Source organism: Sebastes umbrosus, chromosome 15 (assembly GCF_015220745.1).
Source record: "Sebastes umbrosus isolate fSebUmb1 chromosome 15, fSebUmb1.pri, whole genome shotgun sequence".
In the NCBI taxonomy this organism is placed as follows: Eukaryota; Metazoa; Chordata; class Actinopteri; order Perciformes; family Sebastidae; genus Sebastes; species Sebastes umbrosus.
Window position 1 is genome coordinate 10,735,360 of NC_051283.1, and position 23,493 is coordinate 10,758,852.

The window sequence follows — 23,493 nt, forward strand, 5'->3', positions numbered from 1 at the left end:
GTGCTTGATTTGTATCCCGGCGCCTTCCAGCCGGGCGGGTCTCTGTCTCGGTGATTGGCTGAGGAGGTGCACCGAGCAGAGAGAGGAACCGGCGGGCACCAAACACACAGAGGGGTAAATTGGTGTAAAATGGCGCTGTCTCAAGGAACAAAGAAAAAAGTTTGCTATTACTATGACGGTAAATATCCAACTTGTGCACTCCAGTCTCTCTAATAGTATAGTGTATAGTAATATATGTTTATAAAATGAACATGTTAGTATCTAGGAAGTGAGCAGAGCAGAGCGTGCTAACTAGCCAGCCGGTGTAGCATAGCTTGATTGGCTAACTAGCCTAGCATAGCTACATGGTATGCTTAGCTTAGCTTAGCTTGAAGCTGTACGCATTGTCTCATCCGGTCAAGTTATTCAATAACCAGAAACACTTTCCTTAATGTCTTAAACCTTTTATCAGGTAGTGACTTGTAGCTTGTTCATCCTGGTAACCTAGGAGACATGATGTAACGTTATCTGGAGCTCATCTCCTCAGTGTGTGGGGACCAGGTGCATTGGTTTGTTAGTTTGATTATTCAGTGAAAAGTTACAGCTACATACTGTATGTGATGTTGAGTGTAGAAAGTAAGCAAGTAGGATGGTTTAGCTGCTTAAATGCTTGTGTTAACTGTGGTTACTGTCATGCTTTCTAATCATCTTATCATTGTATGTGAAAACAAATCTTAATATCTACTGACATGTCTGGTCATTGAATCCTATGTCCTATGTCCTATGCTAGCAAACATATGAAGGAGACAAAAGAAAAAGTGGAGAGAGAGGAGACGAGGAAACGAGACAAGTAGACAAGGATACAAGTAGACAAGGAGATGAGAGTATAGGAGTTAAGTGAAGGAGACGAAAGGAAACGTGGAGAGAGAGGAGACAAGTAGACAAGGACACAAGTAGACGAGGACACAAGGAGACGAGGAGATGAGATGTCCTATGCTAGCAAACATATGAAGGAGACAAAAGAAAAAGTGGAGAGAGAGGAGACGAGGAAACGAGACAAGTAGACAAGGATACAAGTAGACAAGGAGATGAGAGTATAGGAGTTAAGTGAAGGAGACGAAAGGAAACGTGGAGAGAGAGGAGACAAGTAGACAAGGACACAAGTAGACGAGGACACAAGGAGACGAGGAGATGAGATGTCCTATGCTAGCAAACATATAGGTCAAGTAGCATATGACAAGGAGAGGAGACAAGGAGAGGTAGCAGAGGCAAGGAAACAGGTAAAGAGGTGAAGTTAAGTTGAAGACAAGACACCCAAGGACGCAAGTGGAGAGGCTAGGAAAGGAAAGGAGACGAGAGTAGAAATAAGGAGTTAAGCAAAGGAGACAAAAGGAAAGAGAGGAGACGAGAGTATAGGAGTTAAGGGAAGGAGACAAAAGAAAAAGTGGAGAGAGAGGAGACGCGGAAACGAGACAAGTAGACAAGGATACAAGTAGACAAGGAGATGAGAGTATAGGAGTTAAGTGAAGGAGACAAAAGGAAACGTGGAGAGAGAGGAGACAAGTAGACAAGGACACAAGTAGACGAGGACACAAGGAGACGAGGAGATGAGATGTCCTATGCTAGCAAACATATAGGTCAAGTAGCATATTACAAGGAGAGGAGACAAGGAGAGGTAGCAGAGGCAAGGAAACAGGTAAAGAGGTGAAGTTAAGTTGAAGACAAGACACACAAGGACACAAGTGGAGAGGCTAGGAAAGGAGGAAAGGAAAGGAGACGAGAGTAGAAATAAGGAGTTAAGCAAAGGAGACAAAAGGAAAGAGAGGAGACGAGAGTATAGGAGTTAAGTGAAGGAGACAAAAGAAAAAGTGGAGAGAGAGGAGACGAGGAAACAAGGAGACAAGGACACAAGTAGACAAGGAGATTAGAGTATAGGAGTTAAGTGAAGGAGACAAAAGGAAAAGTGGAGAGAGAGGAGACGAGTAGACAAGGACACAAGGAGACAAGTAGACATGGAGATGAGGACACAGGGAGACAAGGACACAAGTAGAAAAGAAGACGAGATGTCCTATGCTAGCGAACATATAGGTCAGGTAGCATATGAATGAATAATTCAAGCTACAGTCAAGTACATTGACTCTCCAATATTTTTATTTGTGAGATTTTAACATCAGGTCAAGTTAGTGTCCACAGTTTAATGTGCACAGTTTAAGATTGTATGAATAACAGGAGCAACATTGCAACTAAAACGGCTTGGTGGATTGGATTGACTGGTTCATCCTGTTTCACAAAATTGTCAAACTGTACTTAGCCCTACTTAAAGGTATACAACATTTGCAGATAAACGGGACATTTTTAAATGGAGTTTGGCATGAAGTTGTTGCCACAAAGGAGAGCAAAATGCATCACGACAATAGGTTTTCAAGCAAATTTTGGCTGTGCCAATAAGTGCCGTTAAAGTTATATATTGCATTTGCCGTTTCTTTTATGCATAAACACGAATAAAATGCTACATACAAAAGGGGATGTCAAAAGTAAGACAAGGAGAGGAGACAAGGAGAGGTAGCAGAGGCAAGGAAACAAGTAAAGAGGTGAAGTTAAGTTGAAGACAAGATACATAAGGACACAAGTGGAGAGGCGAGGAAAGGAGACGCTAGTAGAGAAGAAGGGAGGAGGTAAGAAAAGAGGAAGTAGACAAAATAGAGACAAGTGAGGAGAAGAGGACAACAAAAGGAAAGGAGACGAGAAAGGTGACAAGGAGAGGTAGCAGAATAAAAGAAAGGAGAAAGGACAAGAGGCAAGGAAATAAGTAAAGAGGTGAAGTACACAAGGACACCAGTGGAGAGGCTAGGAAAGGAAAGGAGACGAGAGTAGAAATAAGGAGTTAAGCGAAGGAGACAAAAGGAAAGAGAGGAGTCGAGAGTATAGGAGTTAAGTGAAGGAGACAAAAGAAAAGGTGGAGAGGGAGGAGACGAGTAGACAAGGACACAAGTAGACAAGGAGACGAGAGTATAAGAGTTAAGTGAAGGAGACAAAAGGAAAGGTGGAGAGAGAGGAGACGAGTAGACAAGGACACAAGGAGACGAGGACACGAGGAGACGAGATGTCCTATGCTAGCAAGCATATAGGTCAAGTAGCATATGAATGAATAATTCAAGCTACAGTCAAGCACATTAACCATCTCCAATTTTTATTTATGAGATTTTAACATCGGGTCATGTTAGATAGATAGATAGATAGATAGATAGATAGATAGATAGTAACTTTATTGATCCCGAGGGAAATTCAAGTTTCCAGCATCACAGTTCCATAGTGCAAAACATGTTAGTAATAAGGCTGTAAAAAAGTTAGTAGTGCAAAGTACAAAAAAATATACCAGATATAAAAATACAAGGAGATGAAGAAAACTGTTAAACTGAGTATAGTGCAGGGTAACAGCTGTGATACAGGACTATTAAAAAGTGAATATAGTGCATAAGAGACTGTTAAAAATGAATATAGTGCAGGGTAACTCCAGTAGCTTAGTCTATGAAAGTGCACTGTATGCATTATTATCTGTCCTGCAGACCGTCCTCCTTTGTCCCCCCCCTCCCTAGAGAGGTGTTGTACAGTTTCTAGGGAGGGGGGGTGGGCGGACAAGGAAGGATGGTCTGCAGGACAGATAATAATGTCCACATAATAGTGTCCACAGTTTAATGTGCAGTTTAAGATTGTATGAATAACAGGCGAAACATTGCAACTAAAACGGCTTGGTGGATTGGATTGACTGGTTCATCCTGTTTCACAAAGTTGTCAAACTGTCTTTAGCCCTACTTAAAGGTATACAACATTTGCAGATAAACGGCACATTTTTAAATGGTGTTTGGCATGACGTTTTCGTCACAAAGGAGAGCAAAATGCATCACGACGATAGGTTTTCAAGCAAATTTTGTAATGTTAAGCTAAACTATGGATAATTTTGTTTTTCCAAGGTGATGTGGGGAACTACTACTATGGACAGGGCCATCCCATGAAACCCCACAGGATTCGCATGACACACAACCTCCTTCTCAACTATGGACTGTACAGGAAAATGGAGATATATGTGAGTTATATCACTCTACACAAACTCCCAACACTCAGATCCATACATTGTGTGTGTCATCATGCTTTCTCAAGAGAATATTACACCATAGCGTTAAAGATTCAAGCTAGAATTGAGGGAAGTTTGCAGCATTTTTTAATTGCGTATGAGGGGTGTAATTGTACGCATTCATCATGAACCTTCACTACAGACTGTCGACATTTGTATGTCACATGTTTCAGTTTGATTCGGCCCAGTGGTCAAATAAGTACAGTCTAATTAGTAATGCACGTGTGGAACACACAGTAAATTCAAATGTGAGTTCAACCCAGAGAGTATTAGCAGTTAGTTGGTTGCTGACTAAGAAGATGTGTAATTGTTGATAGTCTCTGACAGTGATGCAGGTCTTTTTCATATTTGGTTGGCTATTCTAGACCATTAGTTGGTAAATGTTGCATATTTGGATGACCTTGTACACATGTATGTGAATAGAGACAATCAATCACCGTACGCAAAATCGGACAAACCCAATGACTACTGACAAATGATGATGTGAAGTGTCAGCCTTCGCTTTCTTCCTCATCATCTTTCTGTCTGTTTCCAGAGACCACACAAAGCCAGTGGTGAAGAGATGACGAAATATCACAGTGATGACTACATTAAGTTCCTGAGGTCCATCCGACCAGACAACATGTCTGAGTACAGCAAACAGATGCAGAGATGTGAGTGTCCGCTTTTTTTTATTGTCAATACTGTATATACTGCTTCTATTTTTATACTTCCTTCTTTTTAAATGGTTCATATTTTGTTACACTTTGTATTGCTCTTCTTTTTTTTTCTGTCAGCTGATGCATCTTCTTTTTTGCACTATCCCCTTTGCTGTTGTACACTGCAAATTTCCCCACTGCGGGACTAATAAAGGAATATCTTATCTTTCTTCCAAAGTATTCTTACTGTCCACATATGTTAAATCTTTTTGTCTTGTTCTTTTTCCTCACAGTCAATGTCGGAGAGGACTGTCCAGTGTTTGATGGTCTGTTTGAGTTTTGCCAGCTCTCAACAGGTGGATCTGTCGGTGAGATATTCCAACCACACTTCCCATAATCCCCCTTGCCTCAAACAAGAGGGACATTTATGACTGTGCATGGAGTAAATCTGAAGTATAGGCCTCAATTTAGTCTGGCTAATCCTGGCCTAAAAAGTGGTTTTGAAAGGCATCTTAAATTTGAATATGGTGTCTTGGACTAAGTTAAACAAGTATAATTTCAACAACCTGTGGCAGACCTCGCTGAGGAGAATATGTGCATGCAGCACTGTCCAGAGGATGCTCAGAAAATCTATGATGGATTACAAAAAAACCCATAATAATAATCACTGTAGATTTATAAATGTTAAGACAAGAGAAGACATTTGGCTCAACACACCAAAGTACATTAAACTCATATTGTATCTTTTACTCTGTTCATTCTGTCCTCTAGCTGGGGCATTGAAGTTGAACAAGCAGCAGACAGATATCGCCATCAACTGGGCTGGCGGACTCCACCACGCCAAGAAGTCTGAAGCCTCAGGTTTCTGCTACGTCAACGACATCGTCCTGGCCATCCTCGAGCTGCTCAAGTAAGCTGCTGTCTTTCTTTTTTTTATTTAATCTCTTCCACTACACCCCTCTTTACAATAGACACATTTTTGTCTTTTTTAGGGGGGGTACAGGGTCTTTAAGGGGAGATAGCAGGTCAGCAGTACATGTCACATAGAATTGGTGTACATCCTCTGAAAGCTGGGAACCTGAAGACTAGTTTGAGATGCAGCACAGTGTGGAGTTGTGAAAGTGTATAAGGGCTAAGAGCATTATGATGGAAGTATATTATGACCATTCCCATGCTCACCTATGTCTCATAAATTGTTGCAGCAATTTTTGGGTTGATTGTTACACAGATTTGGTGCTAAATCCAAACATTTTTTTACCACTTGAGAATTGATCAAAAATATGACATTAAGACACTAAGACCTTAACAAACACCATAGACAAAGCCATGCTGTGATTTGGTATTAAACACTTTTGACATTTGGAGATTTCTGCAAGAATTGCATTTTTCGGCACTTGAATGGCGAGCACTTCTGTTTGGAAACTCGGAAATCCCCTTATTATTAAAAGTATTCGGACTATTTATATACCCAAATTGCTTTTTTTTCCCATTTTAATGCATTGCTGAAAAAAGTAGTCTCTGAGTTGTCTTGTGGAAGTGCTTACCAGAGCAAATTAAACTTCAATGATCTTGTAGCGGCTGTCTGTTTTTTGCCCTGATATATACATTTGATGCCATATTATTTGAGTGCTTTTTGAGATGTCCTTAACTGAATTCTCTCTCCTCTCTAGGTACCACCAAAGGGTGTTATATATAGACATTGACATCCACCACGGTGATGGGGTGGAGGAGGCCTTCTACACCACAGACAGGGTCATGACTGTCTCTTTCCACAAGTATGGGGAATACTTCCCTGGCACTGGGGACTTAAGGGTTAGTCTGTTTGTTCTACTTCTCCTTCTAAGATCATCTGCGTATCTTGTGCGTGTGTGGGCAGTAATTCAATGATACCTCCAATGTGTGCAGGACATCGGAGCTGGAAAGGGCAAGTACTATGCAGTAAACTACCCACTCAGAGACGGTATTGATGATGAGTCCTATGAAGCTATCTTCAAACCTGTAAGTCTGCTTTTATGTAGGTACTATGTAATCACCACGATCACTCTTTCTCTGAGCAAATCTGTTAATATGCATGTTTGTGTGTGTTAGATCATGGCTAAAGTCATGGAGATGTACCAGCCAAGTGCTGTTGTACTCCAGTGTGGAGCCGATTCTCTTTCTGGAGACAGATTAGGCTGCTTCAACCTCACCATCAAAGGTATAAACACAATTCACTCTCCCAAGAAAAATACTCAAAAGTGCTTTTGTATTTTGGAGAATTTAATACGTGTGTGTTCTTCCAGGCCATGCCAAATGTGTCGAGTACATCAAAAGTTTCAACCTGCCCCTGCTGATGCTGGGTGGCGGAGGCTACACCATTCGCAACGTGGCCCGTTGCTGGACGTACGAAACCGCCGTCGCCTTGGACTGCTCCATCCCCAACGAGCTGCCCTACAATGATTACTTTGAGTACTTTGGGCCCGACTTCAAGCTGCACATCAGCCCGTCCAATATGACCAACCAGAACACCAACGAATACTTGGAGAAGATCAAGCAGCGTCTGTTTGAAAACCTCCGTATGCTGCCTCACGCCCCTGGTGTCCAGATGCAGGCGATCCCCGAGGATGCTCCCCACCAAGACAGCGGAGATGACGATGAGGAGGACCCTGACAAACGTGTCTCTAGTAAGAAACAGGCATCGATTTTAGACGGGATCACAGGCCAATAGTTACGCAATATGCCTGAGTTGGACACAACACACTATGGTCAAGTTCTAGTCTGTGTATGTAAGTATGCCTTTGTCGAACAGCATATGCTCTGTGTTTCAGTCCGGGCCCACGACAAGAGGATAGCCTGTGAGGAGGAGTTTTCTGATTCTGAGGATGAGGCGGAGGGGCAGGGAGGAGGCCGCAGGAACGCAGCCAACCACAAGAAGGTGAAACGAGTGAAGAAGGAGGAAGAGAAGGAAGGAGAGGAAAAGAAAGGTAAGACTTATTCACACGTCCAATTGGTATTTGTAGATGAACATATATTGTGATAATTAAAATAATGTTTTTCTGCCTTTTTTAGAAGTGAAAGAGGAGGAGAAGGAGGAAGAGAAGATGGACACCTCAGGGTAAGTGAGATGCAAATTAAAAATCTGATTAATTAAACATTCTTAGAATATAAAAATGTTTCAAACCTGGTATAGTGAAAACTTGTGGATAGTAACAGTTTTTCAAGTCCAAATTGGGCTATAGTTCTCAATGTGCACCACTGCAATAGATATGCAATATTGAATAAAATAAATGCTGACATTTATTTACAACCAGACTTAAGCCATTTTAGATTCACAACATAAAGTTTACATGAAGAGGCCATGCCCTGGCTGCCAAGTTAAGACACATTCAAGTCCTCAAGTCAAGGAATCAGGTGGCCTGAATATAAAGCTTGTATGGGAAATAATTCTCCTTGTGGGACCTTTGCTGGCCACTTTTCTTTTGTGTTTTGGGGGATATAATGCTAATAATAGACCTCATCTTATTATAAATGTATAAATGAAGAAGAGTGATAAGATGGTTACCACTGAAGGATGGCATCAAAGCGTCAATGTAAGTCCTACGAAACACTCATGGGGTGCATCCCAAGTCTCTTATTTGATATTTCCTCACTCCCCGATCCAAGGTCGTTCTGGTCTGCCATCTTGAAGGCTGTCTCAAAGCTCTTATTTCTGCTCTGTGAAGCCTTCACTGAAGTCTTTCACCAGCTGACACACCCCTTTAATATCAGTGATTGATTGGACGCTGCAGCTGATCAGACTGATCTGATACATCACAACATTACTGGAGTTTCATACCGGAGTGAAAACACTCATAATATACACTTGAGTTTATTCTGTTATCTGTTTTCTGATTCACCATCTAGTTAAAAATCTGTTAATTGTCGGTCTGAACAACAAAAGAACCACAAACAACTTATTTCCATGATCTGATTTTTCCCACTTTAACTTTTATTAAGGATACAATTAAAGTCAGAGAGTAGGAGAGTCTGTTTGTCAGCAAGAAACAATTTTTACATCATTTACCGTCATTTCCATTCTGTCACATGTGAGGCTTCCCGAGCGACGGGTTTGATATGAGTTACATAACCCTAGTTTCCAATGTTCAATAGACAGCATAATCATATTCTAGGTTATTAAATAATTAATTAATGATCAGAATATCAATAAATGCAGATGCAAATAATAAATAAAAAATAGCATTCTGCCTGAAAAGTGGTTCCTGTGCCTCTAAGCAGGACACGGCACACAGTGTAAATACAGAATGCAGGTTGTTATACATGAGCAGGTGTTTGTTAAACAGGTAACAGGTTACAGAGAGAAAACACTGCTGCTCTGCCAGTGATAACTATGTGCCTTTTATTAGTATTAGTACAGTGCACATTTGTGCAGACACAAAACCCATGCCGTCATCAGAAACGGACATTGCTTCACGTTACTCTTCAGGGAAAAGGACGTCTCGTTTCTCTAAAAACATATTTTCGTTTCTTTCCTCTCTCCTTGCATGCGTCTCTCAATGCATCCTCGGTGGTAGGGGTTAAGATGCAAGGAAAAGATGCAAAGTGAGAGGAACGTGGATGCAATTTAAGAGACCCAAGGTCTCAAAGCTGTTGTACAAAGAAGTGAAGAGAAGTTATGTAGACTGACACTGTCTGGTATTTTCGTTGCTTAAACTTCTGAACTGTTTGTGTTTCAGACCAAAAGAAGAGGTGAAGACAACTTGAAGTCTGACACGGGAGAACTGGTTAGTTGTACTGTTGCCCTCAAGCCACACTGATATTCCTCTTATATTCTTCTGCTGCCACAATAGGACCCTTTTTCTATTCCTGTTTTATTATGTGTTCTTATGGGTAAACCTGGTTTACACTGTATTATTTACATTTGTTTCCAACCTCAGTGAAGCACCAGTTGAGTGGGCGTTCCACAACCACAGCTGCTCATTCAATCAATTTAACATGAATTTCTTACTGAAAATTTGCTCTGTTCTCTGTCCTGAGTGTAAACCCCACCCAACTGGAGCTCCATGTAGTATACAACAAATGACACAAATCCTTTTCTCAGTTATTATGTGAACCAGGTCTGCTTCTAATGTGAAGAAAAGCACTCAGATTATTACTGTTCCTGTCATGGTATTTTCAGATTTAAACAAGTTTGTGGGGCTCGCGTAAAAATAGCTGCAGAGATGTAGATGATTTATAAGTCTAGTGCTCACATGCAAAAAGGCTTTTCTGTTAGTTTTTAAACATCTATTTATGAGACTGTTAGAATAACCAGCATTTGGCAAACTGTTGTTTGGCTTGCTGTGTTAGTTTATCAGTGAATGCATGTTTAGAATGATCTCGCCTTTAGCATGTACATATTGCTCCCTCTACCCAGACAGACCCTGATCTCTACTCAGTAATTTATTTGAAATCACAAACAGTTCCCTTAGCCCATCTTCCTATGAATATCTGGTCAGTGTTTTTTTTCTTCCTGCATTGTTTGTATGTTGAAGCATGAATGGGTGTGAACCTCTAAAAGAGGCTTATGTTTGGACGTGAGTGACCTGTTTTAGATATTTTGTACCATTATACACAACGGTGGAGTGAGCTGATTGAATGGCCCCTCTACATGCGGTTGTTTTGGAGTTTTATCCTTGTGAAATGTGCATTATCATAACTTTGTAATAAAAATAAAGAAAACTGATCCACTTTTTCCCTGCCGAGGTTACGATTTATACATTCTGAATAGAAAAACCAAAACACCTGTATAATTATTTATATTCTAATTTTATGCTTCTGCACCGGCGGCAGCCGTGTTCGGAGGGATTATATTTTCAGGTTGTCCGTCCCATTTTTGTGAACGTGATATCTCAGGAACACCTTGAGGGAATTTCTTTACATCTGGCACAAACATCCACTTGGACTCAAGGATGAACTGATTAGATTTTGGTCACTGTGACTAAACAAAACACATTTTGGGCCATAACTCAAGAATAAATGTGCTGATTATTACGATTTCACACAAATGTCTAATACGATAAAATTAAAAAGTGATGACATTTTGGACAAACATGGATGTAAACTGAATTTCAATGGTTGACGGAGGCATACAACTGCGAGGCAGTAATTTTAGTTTTATAACATATATACTATGCCATCTCTGTGACAGATGATACTATGACTTTTGTATGACTTTTCTGGTATACTATGACTATTTATGGCTTTCTATAGTATGACTTTCTTTGACATACTAGACCATGACTTTTATTGGTATTTCTTTATGGCATACTATACTATGACTATTTTATGACTTTTTTCGACATACTATAACTTTTTATGACTATCCTCGACATACTAAATGAAGACTTTTTTCGATATATTATACTATGACTTTTTTGGGACTTTTTTGTACATACTATACTATGACTTTTTTGACATGCTATGGTATGACTTTTCAACATACTGTCCTTTGACTTTTTTCGTCATATACTGTGACATTTTTATGACTTTTCGACATACTATACTATGACTTTTTTATAAAATATTGTCATATTAAACTATATATTTTTTTGCCGTACTAAAATATGACGTCTTCAGACTTTATTTGACATACTATACTTTGACTTTTTTTTTGACGTTTTTGTACATACTATACTATGACTTTTTTTCGACATACAATGGCGTTTTTATAACTTTATTCGACAAGCTATACTATGAATTCTTCTGACGTACTATACTATGACCTTTTTATTACTTTTTTCGACAAACTATACTATAACTTTTTTGTGATTTTTTTTTTTTTTTTTTTTTTTTTTTTTTTTCAACAAACGACACTGACTTTTATCGACATAGTATACTATGACTTTTTTTTTTTACATGCTATACTATGACCATTTTTCGACATACTATACTGTGACTTTTTTCAACATGCTACACTGTTTGTGACACATTACACTGACTTTGTTTTGACATATTATACTATGACTTTTTTTCCACATACTATGAAGTTTTTTTACTATTACTTTTTTTTTCGACATTCTATATGATGACTTATTTTCAACATACTATACTATGACTTTTTCTTTGACATACTATACTATGGCTTTTTTTCGACATGCTATACTATGGCTTTTATGACTCTTTTTTCAACATACTATACAATGATTTTTTTTTCAACATACTATGCTATGACTTTCTTTCGACATACTATACTATGACTTTTTTCGACAAACTATACTATGCTTTTTTTCGACATGCTATACTATGATTTTTTTTTAACAGGTATTACTATGACTTTGTTTCGACATACCATACTATGGCTTTTTTTTTCTCGACATACTATACTACGACTTTTTATATTATGGCGTTTTTTTCAACCTACTATCCCATGACTTTTTTTAACATACTACACTGTTTATGACACACTACACTGACTTTGTTTTGACATACTATACTATGACAATTTTTTCCACATACTATGACGTTTTTTTACTATTACTTTTTTTTCGACATTCTCTATGATGACTTATTTTCAACATACTATACTATGACTTTTTTTTTTGACATACTACACTATGACTTTTTTTTTGACATACTATACTATGGCTTTTTTTCAACATGCTATACTATGACTTTTATGACTCTTTTTTCAACATACTATACAATGATTTTTTTTCGACATCCTATGACTTTTCTTTCGACATACTATACTATGACTTTTTATCAACATGTTATACTGTGACTTTTTATGACTTTTTATCGACATACTATACTATGACTTTTTATCAACATGTTATACTGTGACTTTTTATTACTCTTTTTTCGACATACTATATTATGACTTTGTTTCGACATACTATAGTATGCACGTAGCAGCAGGATTACTATTGCAACAACACATCAGTAGGGAAAAAACTAACCTGTCACATGACAATGTTTTTTTTTTTTTGACATCCTATACTGTGACCTTTTTTTTAACATACTATACTATCGCTTTTTTTCAACCAACTATTCTATGACTCTCTTTGACATACTATACTATGCCTTTTTTTGACATTATACTATGACTTTTTTTTGCCATGCTACGCTTTGGTTTTCATGATAAATAATTAATGCTTAAGACCCAGCTTGTTCTTGAACATTTCCGCACCTAATGACATTGATTACAATGATATTGATAATATTGAGGATGTTGCTGATGTTGATTAGGATATTCATGATGATGATGATGACATTGATGGCTTTGCTGATAATGTTGATGATGACGATGACAAAGAAAATACTTCTATACACCCTCTGCATTGCCTCTGTCGGCACCTGTGTCTGATCAGACTCGAAGCTGTTGTTGGCACTTACTATCTAGATCCTTGCTTGTGTTGTACGAACTCGCAGCTGTACGTCGCTTTGGACTGAAGCGTCTGCTAAATGATATTGTAGAATTGTAGAATTTTCGACATACTATACTATGACTTTTTTAAAGTATATTCTGTCGAAAAAATATTCATAGTATAGTATGTCAAAAAAAAGTTATGGTATAATATGTCATAGAAGTAGTTTAGTATAGAATGTAGAAAGAAAAGTCAAAGTATAGTATGTCGAAAAGGGAAACAGTATAGTATCTCGGTAAAATGTCATAGTATAATGTGTCAAGAAAAGTTGTGTATAGCATGTCGAAAAAATGTCATGGTATGTTGAAAAAATTGTTATAAAAAAAGTCATAGTATATGTTGATAGCACCCTAGTGACATGGATTGATAATGCTTGGTCAGGTATTGCCCTGTAAGTGAAACTTTGCAAACTGACTTTTCAGCACCGTAGCGCTGGCAGTTCATACAGACCGGTTACTGTCTCCCTCCTTTGAGCGAGTGAGGAGCCCCGACAAAGGGACGTCGTTCTGCCTGCACGCTTGCGCTGCAGAGCCGGCCAAAAACGGCAATGCCTCACCCTTGGTGAGGGAAAAGGCAGCGAGCCAGTAAATAGTGAAGCGGTCCGTTTCATTACTTTGTATTCATGTAATAACTATACATATCAATTAAATGGTAATCTGTATTAGAAATGGTAAATGGACTTGCATTTATACAGCGCTTTTCTAGTCTTCCGACTACTCAAAGCGCTTTGCACTACATGTCAAATGGTGCACAACAAGAAAAATTTGGTTATAATAATCATCTGTTTATAATCATCAATTTGACCCAGACAGATGTGATAATTATACACGCGTTACACTGTATGTTGAATTATCATTATTTATTTTTTTTTAAAGTCAGTCGTATCTTGAAAAAAGTCTTATGCTAATTATGTCAATTTCCTACAAATGTCTTAATAGGATAAAATGATGAAGTGATGTCATTTTGGACAAACATGGATGTAAACTGCCACTTGACTCATTGGTGGAAATTCTATTTGCTTTTGTTTTAGATTGCATTATATTACATAAGGATTTTATTTCTGGTAACTGTTTATGTCAATGAATTCCCAATTGTTGAGTGATTGTGAGCTGCATAGATCACACAGACACGACTTGAATTCAGTAATTTTATTGAAACTTGTGGTGGAATGGCAGAACAGAAAATATATCAACTCAAATTCTAATTTGTAGAACCAGATTAAATAGACTTGGGAATCAGGGGGAGTGGGTTTTTCAAGTCCAGTCACAAAAGCTCTGCAGATCCAGGGCAAAAAAAAAAAAATTGCTTCTGAACCCACCGAGACAGTTTCCAAGTGATGTTAGAAAATTACTTTACAAAACACCCGAAAAATTCTTGTCACTGAGATGCGGTCAACCTCTTCACCTTTATTTGAAGTACACTGATTATAGATGAGTTCAGATGAAGGGAATGAGGCGAGGTGGTTAGTAGACTGTAAATAGCACTTCAGTCCGTTAATCCTTCTTCCTGACTGGACTGAGTACGATGTTAGCTGAAGCGGTGTTGTCTGTTTATCCGGATTGTTTATGCCTCTAGTTCAAAGTCAAAGTACTGTGGGTCAAAGTAGTGAATCCTTGTGTATCCGTCTTCTCCTCCACTGCTGTAACTGTAAACGATAACCATTGTACAAGAAAAATGTTAGCAGTGATACACACAAAGAACTACTTTACATGTTAGGTCAGTGTGTATGTTTGTCTCTTACCTCTTGCCATCAGGGTGGAATGCTACACAGTTGATGGGGCCGAAATGACCTTTGACTCTGCCAAACTCCTCTTCATAGGCAGCATGGAAGAACCTGAGGGTGGAGTAAAAAAAAACAGGTTAGCACCTCAAAAAAACTGACCCTACCATTAGATGTTAATGTGGGAAGGAGGTTCTGTAATGAATCTCAGGTACACTTTAACTCACCTGGCCTCAAACTTGCCGATCCTGGTGGAGGTCGTGGTGACCTCCATGGCCTCCTGCCCACCTCCCATCACCACCTGAAAGTTAATGACGAAATACAATTTGAAATAGCACCAAGTGGCAAACAAATTTGTACATGGTCATAGGATAAATAGCCGTTACTCGTTTTTACTGTGCGAGTCTTCACTTACGTGATCCATAATGGGGGAGATGGCAGCAGAGTTGACGGGTCTCTCTGTCTTGAAAGTCTTGATGTGATCCATAGAGGCGGAGTCAAACAGCTGAGAGGAAACACAGAAGACAACCAACGCTTAATAACAAAGTATGATATCAAACAGCAGGTAAGTAAAGATAAAAATCAGATTAACAATAAAGTGGTGCAGGAATGAGTCACTTCTGGTGCCGTCATCTCGAAGTTAATGGGTTTTTAGTTAGATGCATTTTTGTTCTACGACATAAAATGCGTCCTTAAATTTCACGTTTGTGAATTTAGAAGCTTTTAAATGTCTTAAAAAAGGCGGCTCAATCAGACTACTAATCGTCTTCATGCCGAACACTCTGCCTTCAGCTTAGTGGTGATGTGAAGTCATGCAACCGTGGTGTAGTTTGTTTATAGCCTAACGTTACGAGTCTCTCAAGAGTTTTTGCAAGTTGTGTGTTACCTTCAAGACACAACCCCATATATTCATAAGTTGTCTGGTACAGGCTACCGGTAAGATACGCCGTGTCGTCTTTGAGCTGAAGGCTACCGGTAAGATACGCCGTTTCGTCTTTGAGCTGAAGGCTACCGGTAAGATACGCCGTGTCGTCTTTGAGCTGAAGGCTACCGGTAAGATACGCCGTGTCGTCTTTGAGCTGAAGGCTACCGGTAAGATACGCCGTGTCGTCTTTGAGCTGAAGGCTACCGGTAAGATACGCCGTGTCGTCTTTGAGCTGAAGGCTACCGGTAAGATACGCCGTGTCGTCTTTGAGCTGAAGGCTACCGGCAAGATACGCCGTTTCGTCTTTAAAGTGTTTTTTTTTCTTCTTTCGGACGCACACAAGTAGGCGGGGTTGGAGAGAGAAAATAAATACTGGGACAATCGCCAATCATGCTTATGATTTTGATGCTCGAAATCAGAAGCTAATTTCGATCTATTTCGATTTAGAATTTAAATCATGTTACCTCTACTCACGTACAATAATTGCCTCGAAATACAATTGTTGTAAGCCTCAGGTAGGATAGTTTAATATTTCCCATCTGGCAACGCTGGTGTCAAAGAGCCAGGAGAGTAGACGGGGGTCTTACCTTGGCTGTGTTGTCCTTGGAGGCACTGATGAACATCGTGAGGTCCACTGATGTCTGGATGTCATTGATCTGCTTGGTGTGTTCCTTGGCCTTCTTCAGGATCTCTCCAGACTGCCCAGAAATAACAGTGACAACATTCAATTTTAAAGTCTCTGAATAAAAAAAATTCTCTTTAAGCCAAGCTTTGTCTGAAAGCTCACATTTATATCTTTCATATTCTTAATCACTGAAATATTTTGACACATTTGACCATTTTAGTTTATTGTTTTGGGCTCCATAACCAAAACCAGATTTGTTTACTAGTATTAAGCCCCACATGAACACAGTTTCTTACATTCCCATAATGTTCCCAGACAGACAGTGTGACCAACCTTGGCGCTGAACTGGTTGAACTCTCCGTTCTCATGGCCAGCAATGACGAACTCTCCCAGGGGTCCCCACACAGCACTGGTAATCTTGTGGTCAGCGCAAGGTAGGGACAGGTAGGGCTGGTTGTCTTCTGCAGAGACAGAGGGAGAGACTCACTCATTATAACACTGAGAGGAGCCATATTCATGCTGATCTATTTATTTTACAACAGTGTCACTGTCAAAAGGTAAATACATTTTGGCTCAGTTCTGTGTGAAAGCCAACAGAACATCCCCAGATGGCTCAGGAAGTGTTCAGTTAAATATTATGTCCCGATTGTAAATGACTATTCATACAATGACTTGTGAAATCACCACTTTGTCAAATACTGATAAAGAGCTACAACATGTTTCCCACAGAGGAATATTGTAGTTTTTACTTAAAGATAAATTCAACATTTGTAATGATTTGGAATCTCCTTACCTGCCTCATTTACATCAATAAATATCTAACTATCTCTCCTAATGTTCTAAATCAGATGTGCATGAGTAACTACTTAATAGCAACTAATAACAAGAAGGGGAATATGTGCTACCATAGCTTTATAGTAGGTCTGCGAAAAAAATATTTAATTGCGATTAATTGTACGATTGTCCATAGTTAATCACGATTAGTCGCATTAGTGCATTAGGGATGTAACGGTTTGTTTATTTGTTCCGGGGGTCACGGTCCGTTGCATGCAGCAGCACGCAGAATACCCGCAAAAAAATGATGTCCTGATGTCTTCCTAACCACTTTTCCTTTACCTTGATGGAAAACATCATGAGCTCAAGGAGAGGTGTGAAGGAGAATGCATAAGGACTTAGGAAAAGACAACCCTCGGTGCTCAGAAAATCCGACTGCATTTACACTAGGCTCCGTAAAATATGACCAAAGGCGGGTTTTATTGACGACGTGGGTTTGCCGTGGTGAAGAAACTAAAATATTTCAAAGATGGACTACAAAAAGCACATCTTGCATTCTTACAGTGTTTTGTTTCATGCAGGCTATATAAACAGCTCTTTCAGTGACAGGCTGCTTCACCCGCGACGTGTGAATTCAATTGTTCAGTCTACCTACTTATTATATTTAGGTTTTTTTTACTGTGAAATTATTTATTATTGGTCTATCTTGCTTTTTTAACTGATGCATCTTGTTATTGTACTATTCCTTTTGCTGCTGTAACACTGCAAATTTACCCAGTGAAAAATATTACTTCATGACCAATATTGGAATTGAAATAAAAAAAAGGAATATAGGCTACTATTGACGAAAGTTTATATCATAAATATTGAGTTAATTGTTTGACTTATGGAGAAGGGTTAGTTGTTAAGTACTTCTACTCCTTTTTGGACATGTAATATTTATTTATGTTGTTTATGAGAATTTGTTTATAGACAGTTTGCTATATGTTCACTGTTCATTTCATTTGTTATTCTTGTTTTGTTTTTTACTTATTTGTTACATGTTTGAAATAAATACAAATAAAGTGAAACAAAATGGTTGTCACTGTCTACTCATATTTATCAACATGAATCCCAATTAGTGCATGACTGTATGAAAATAACAGTTAAATCTATACAAGAGAAGCATATCGTTTGTTTTCATGAACGGCCGAACGGTGCGTCGCTTTAAATGCTTTCATTTTGTGCACCGTTACACCCCTAGTGTGCATTGTGTGGTGCGTACCGATCTGCTGTGGATCCCTCAGGTCAAAGAAGTTCAGGAAGCACTGGTAACCCATCTGCTTGTCTGTGGAGAACATGATGATGTTGCCGCTGAAGTCGAAGCCGCACGTTCTGACAGCAGAGTTGGTGTTGAGCAGGGCGAGCTGTTTACCTGTGTGGCACAGAGACACAGGGGTTAGTGGACGTAGGATGAACAATGATTGGGAAACACATAACACACACACACACACTTGATTCGTTGGACGGCAGATTGTTTTTAACGTACCGGTCTCACAGTCCCACAGTCGGCAGCTGTTGTCTGCTGATCCCGTCAATACGTTTTTAGTGTCCCCTGAGAGAGCACACGTTAAGGAGCACAACGTATAGGACAACAGCTAGCACAGCCATAGACTGCATCACATGAACACAAGATCAAACATTACATTTGTCTGCGATAAAAACAACATGAACAAGTGGATTTGAGAAAGGATACAGTCACAGTCGACACACCACACAGCTCCTGTGTGTCCATTGTATGTGCCGAGCCTCTCGCCATTAACAGAGTACCACACATTGGTGACCTACAATGGGAGACAGTAACAATGGGTATAAAGTTAATACCAAACAAACTTGCAGGTGGAATAATATGATAGTCATTAAAATATCCTCTGCAGCTATCATCTCACCGTGTCTTTAGCTACGGAGAAGAGCAGGTCTCCTTCTCTGTTGTACTTGATTTGGGTGATGGACCTTTCATGGCCCTGGAGCAGGATGGGTCTCTGTGGAGAGGAGGGTACATCAGCATATATGGACCATCTTACAGATTTAGTTAAGGCATTAAGCTTGTTAACTAACCTCTACATCTCCATCCTCCTAAATTCCTCACTAGTAGAGGTCAATTTTTTATAAGATTTAGGGGAACCAAATTATGGAGTAGCTTTTCACATCTACCAATAAACTGTTCATCGGTCAAATGTTTCAAAAGCCGCTTAAAGGATCATTTATTTGCTGTCGTGTAATTTCTTTTTTCAAGTTGTCTATGTATCTGTTTTTGTTTTTTTATGTTTTTCCCACTCACAATGTTGTTTGAAGAAGTCTTTATAGATATTTAAATCAATATCCTCCTCACAAACACTAACCACACACTTCCACGGAACACACACATATCTTTTTTATATATTTACTGTATTGTTATTATTATATATATCTTGTCCTAATTGTTTGTTATCACTATGATGTAGTCATATTATTTCTTTATATTGATCTTGTCTCTAGGTGGAGGCTTCAGATAAGCCCAGTGGGTGTTTTGCCTCTTCTTGCACTGTATATTATTCATTTACTTTTTTTGTTATGTTGTATAGTCTTGAATTGTGGAAAACAAATAAATAGATAAAATAAAACACACACACTTGTCTTTTTTTATATATTTACTGTATTGTTATTATTATATATATATATATTGTCTTAATTCTTTTGTTATCACTATTATCTGGTCATATTTATTTATATTAATCTTGTCTCTAGGTGGAGGCTTCAGATATGCACAGTGTTTTTTTTGCCTCTTCCTGCACTGTATATTTTGTTTGTTATGTTGTATAGTCTTAAATTGTGCAAAACAAATAAACAATAACTTGAGGAAACACATGTGTTAATAGTGAAACATATTGGGACTGATGACAAACTATATCAGCCATCTAACCAGCCATAAACGTTAGCCTAGGTTTATCTTATCATAACATAATGTACAGTAGTCCACTTCCACCAGCTGGTAGTGATTCATCCTACATCACACACGGATCATGCAGCTAACAGTAGCTAGCATTTAGCTACCAGTATGCTAACAGTGGCTAATGTGAGAGCTAACGTTAGCCAGGCTAGATACCAGCTGGCTAAACAGGAGTTAACAGTCTAATTAAGACAATGAGCATCATTCTGGGTGATATAAGACTCGTAGCAGACGGTCACCGAGAAGTATACGAACCATTTTGTGTTAGTTAAGTGTCGCCAGTCGGTCCAGTTTCTTCACAGCGCCGCTTAGTAAGAAGAGAAGAGACGAACACTCGTGTTTCAGGCGCCTGAGTCGAGGCAGGAAGAGGAAGATGACGTACTTCCGGTGCAGAACGCCCGTATGGCGTTAGAGCGCCCTCCAACGGTTGACGTTAGTATACAAATCACCATAACAACGAATCCCTTCAGTTTGACCTTAAAATAAAAACTTTAAAGGATATTAATTGATTAATTAATGGTAAAACATACAATATGCTATGGGAAAACAGCATAATTAAAAAAAGTAACACCTTTCTGAATAAGATTTACCTTAAAATTAAAACTTTTTTAAACAATTTATTGTTACTCTCGTATTTTTGTATTATTGTTTGTTTTTTGGTTATGTGTGTTTTTTTTAACTCTATAAGCTCATCTACTTAAAAATTGGTTTATAAACTATTGTAATTACAAACTGTAAATTGCATATATGAAAACAACCTTGAAAAAGGGAAATAAAGTATAAAAAAATAAAAATAAATAAAAAATAAAAACTTTTATGGCGTATTAATGGGATTTAAAGCGGATATTCATTGATTAAATAATGGTAAAACATACAAAATGCTATGGGAAAACAGCATAAACTAAAAAGTAACACCTTTCTAAATTAGTTTTTACCTTAAAAAATAAACATTTATAGTGTTTTAATGGGATTTAAAGTGGATATTCATTGATTAAATAATGGTAAAACATACAAAATGCTATGGGAAAACAGCATAAACAAAAAAGTGACACCTTTCTAAACCAGTTTTACCTTAAAATAAATACTTTTAAAGTGTTTTAATGGGATTTAAAGTGGATATTAATTGATTAATTAATGGTAAAACAGCATAAACAAAAAAGTAACACCTTTCTAAATAAGCCAACAAGGTCAATCAACCAACAACTGAAATATACACTGTTACATCTTTTATTTAACAAGAAACAAAATATACAGAAGGCCAGATAAAAGTACTGCAAAAGACAAAAAAAAGGAAACATCTTTGGTTCCTTCTCATGGTCAATGAACCTCCACATCCACCACGGGACCAGAGGTACAATGAATCTGTCCTGTGGGACAATGGAAGAAATTAGGTTTCTATTTAAGTTGAAAATAAGTTGACACCTTGTTACCAATGCTACATATTGAGTAGTACATGAGAATGTCTGAAGAGAAATGGACATGTTCAGGAGTCAATTCAGAAGTCCAATAACATTTTCACCTCCTTATTCTCACTGGGCTCAGTCACTGCACCTTGTAAAAGCATCGGGGAGATGCACAATGTTATGTTCAATGTCAAAACAACAATAGAGAGGCAATTAACAAGGTTCAAACCTAAGCAAAAATAAAGTTCTGCTGTGAGATATGTTGTCTGTTTATACAATACATCCATGCAGGACAGTGGAGATAATGAATATACATTCTCAGCTAAGTGCTTGTCAGTTGAGACTGCCGCAGAATAAAACCAAGAGGCAAGCGTTGCATAGAGGTCCTTGAACATTCTCGAGTTAAAACCTGATTACAAGCTACTGCAATTACCAGGGCTGGGAGGAGACATTCATAGCCACGCACACCATACATACCAACGCACAAAAACAAGTTTCAAGTGGTTGTCATTATAAGGTTATAAGCAGACTGAAAAACATGAAAAAAATAACGTGGCTAACAACTGAACTGAATTTAGGAATGAAAAGTTGGTCATAAAAGTAACACCTTTATACCTTTTCTAAATTAGTACAAAATAAACATTTATTTTTATAGTGGTGCTCTGTAAGATACATACATTTCAATATCAGAGATTATGTTTTAAACAATAAATACAGACCACAAAATCAAACAATGCGTGGTGTGATGCAAACAAGAAAACAAAGAAACGTTTCTCTAAAATTGTCTACAAGCAAGAACTGAAAAAAAAGAAGAAAAAAAAACAAGTCAGAATGAGAAATTTCCTTCAATAATTTTGTAGAATTCTATATTATTTCTATGTTATTAATAATTTGATTGGCTAAAGTAATTATTTGCTTCACATCCCTGTTAAGACTTCACCGGAAAGAAAAACATTAAAGTACTATAAGTGGCCTTCAGAACGTTGCAAGCTGTGACTCAAACCCCTTCCAAACAAGACAGACACTCAAGATGCAAATGAGAGAAACTTAGGCCCGTGTTCAGACCTGGTATTAACATGCTTCCTGTGTGATCGGATCACAAGTGGACAGCTTTAAGTACAGGTGTGAATGCACTCGAGACGCATTGAAATCCGATTGCTCAGACCACATTCAGAGGTGGTCAGGCATGCGAAGTGCATTGTTATCACACTGTCGGAGATGTGTTGGTGTTTTTGTTCCGACACCTGCCTGCCAACCCGGCCGCCCGCTTGCTCGCTCTCATCCCTGGCTCTCTGAAGCTCTGTACCTCGCCGTTGCCTGGATAAAGGAGCGGTGTCGTCAGCATGGAGGTCCCCTGGGACCGTCGGTACAATAACATGTAATTTAGATGTTAATAAAATGTACCAAATTCACAAATATGTAGGATATTTCTACTGACATTCCTGTAATCTTAAATCGCATCTTCTGCTGTATTAGCCATGTGTTTACGTGTTTATTTGCGTTTAGAGCGGGGAAGTGAGATCGGCTCACAAAGTGGTCACTGGAGACGCATGTGGAGACGCATTCCAATTCTAAGGTGTGAACAGACGTATTTAAAGCTGTCAACTTCTGATCGGATCACTCAGGACGCATGTTAATGCCAGGTCTGAACAGGGCCTGAGTGGCCACAAGCACACACATGCACACACAAACTCAGATGACTCCTCTTGTCAATAAAAGTATATCTTATCTTATCTTATATACCTGTTTGGCTTTTTGTGTCATCCCAAGCAGCACTGTTACTTATCTTATCAAGCAGTTCTGTGTTTGATGCAGGTCAAAAACGGAATGTGTAGTAAAGCAGCACAACACAGAGGCAGTCTGTGCATTTACATGCACACTAGTAATTTGATTAGTACAGATTGTTGCAGCCGTCATATAAACAGGGTCGTCTTAGTGAAGTTAA

At 38.5% G+C, this 23,493-nt stretch overlaps 2 protein-coding genes across 3 annotated transcripts; one reads left to right on the forward strand and one right to left on the reverse strand.

Moving 5' to 3' along the window:
• On the forward strand, nucleotides 1–10,459 carry hdac1 (histone deacetylase 1). 2 transcript variants are annotated; one of them, XM_037795453.1, is made up of 13 exons: nucleotides 1–178; nucleotides 3,951–4,063; nucleotides 4,647–4,764; nucleotides 5,043–5,117; nucleotides 5,521–5,659; nucleotides 6,420–6,561; nucleotides 6,655–6,747; nucleotides 6,838–6,946; nucleotides 7,032–7,412; nucleotides 7,557–7,712; nucleotides 7,798–7,843; nucleotides 9,462–9,509; nucleotides 9,663–10,459. In XM_037795453.1, exons 1-12 carry the CDS (start codon nucleotides 130–132, stop codon nucleotides 9,487–9,489), a joined length of 1,449 nt encoding a protein of 482 aa, XP_037651381.1. In that variant the 5' UTR covers nucleotides 1–129; the 3' UTR covers nucleotides 9,490–9,509; nucleotides 9,663–10,459. The 2 variants fall into 2 exon arrangements, with proteins under 2 accessions (XP_037651381.1, XP_037651382.1); XM_037795454.1 differs by lacking the exon at nucleotides 1–178 and adding an exon at nucleotides 605–623 and having other exon boundaries at nucleotides 9,462–10,459.
• A 3,807-nt stretch (nucleotides 10,460–14,266) lies between these two features.
• Nucleotides 14,267–20,557, reverse strand: eif3i (eukaryotic translation initiation factor 3, subunit I). Its single transcript, XM_037795562.1, has 11 exons — nucleotides 20,401–20,557; nucleotides 19,106–19,198; nucleotides 18,913–19,000; nucleotides 18,706–18,771; nucleotides 18,442–18,591; nucleotides 16,737–16,864; nucleotides 16,366–16,476; nucleotides 15,269–15,358; nucleotides 15,081–15,154; nucleotides 14,875–14,967; nucleotides 14,267–14,778 (listed from the first exon to the last, which is right to left on the reverse strand). Exons 1-11 carry the CDS (start codon nucleotides 20,401–20,403, stop codon nucleotides 14,697–14,699), a joined length of 978 nt encoding a protein of 325 aa, XP_037651490.1. The 5' UTR covers nucleotides 20,404–20,557; the 3' UTR covers nucleotides 14,267–14,696.
• Between the last annotated feature and the right edge of the window lie 2,936 nt (nucleotides 20,558–23,493).

Bases quoted from the DNA above. Each gene is read 5' to 3' on its own strand.
- eif3i (XM_037795562.1), bottom strand. The intron at 18,592-18,705 runs GTACGTTAAAAA...TGTGCCACACAG, and splicing joins ACTGTGGGACTGTGAGACCG to GTAAACAGCTCGCCCTGCTC. The intron at 14,968-15,080 runs GTGAGTTAAAGT...CTCCACCCTCAG, and splicing joins ATCGGCAAGTTTGAGGCCAG to GTTCTTCCATGCTGCCTATG.
- hdac1 (XM_037795453.1), top strand. From the start codon at position 130: ATGGCGCTGTCTCAAGGAACAAAGAAAAAAGTTTGCTATTACTATGAC. The intron at 5,118-5,520 runs GTGAGATATTCC...TCTGTCCTCTAG, and splicing joins CTCAACAGGTGGATCTGTCG to CTGGGGCATTGAAGTTGAAC. The intron at 6,562-6,654 runs GTTAGTCTGTTT...CAATGTGTGCAG, and splicing joins CTGGCACTGGGGACTTAAGG to GACATCGGAGCTGGAAAGGG.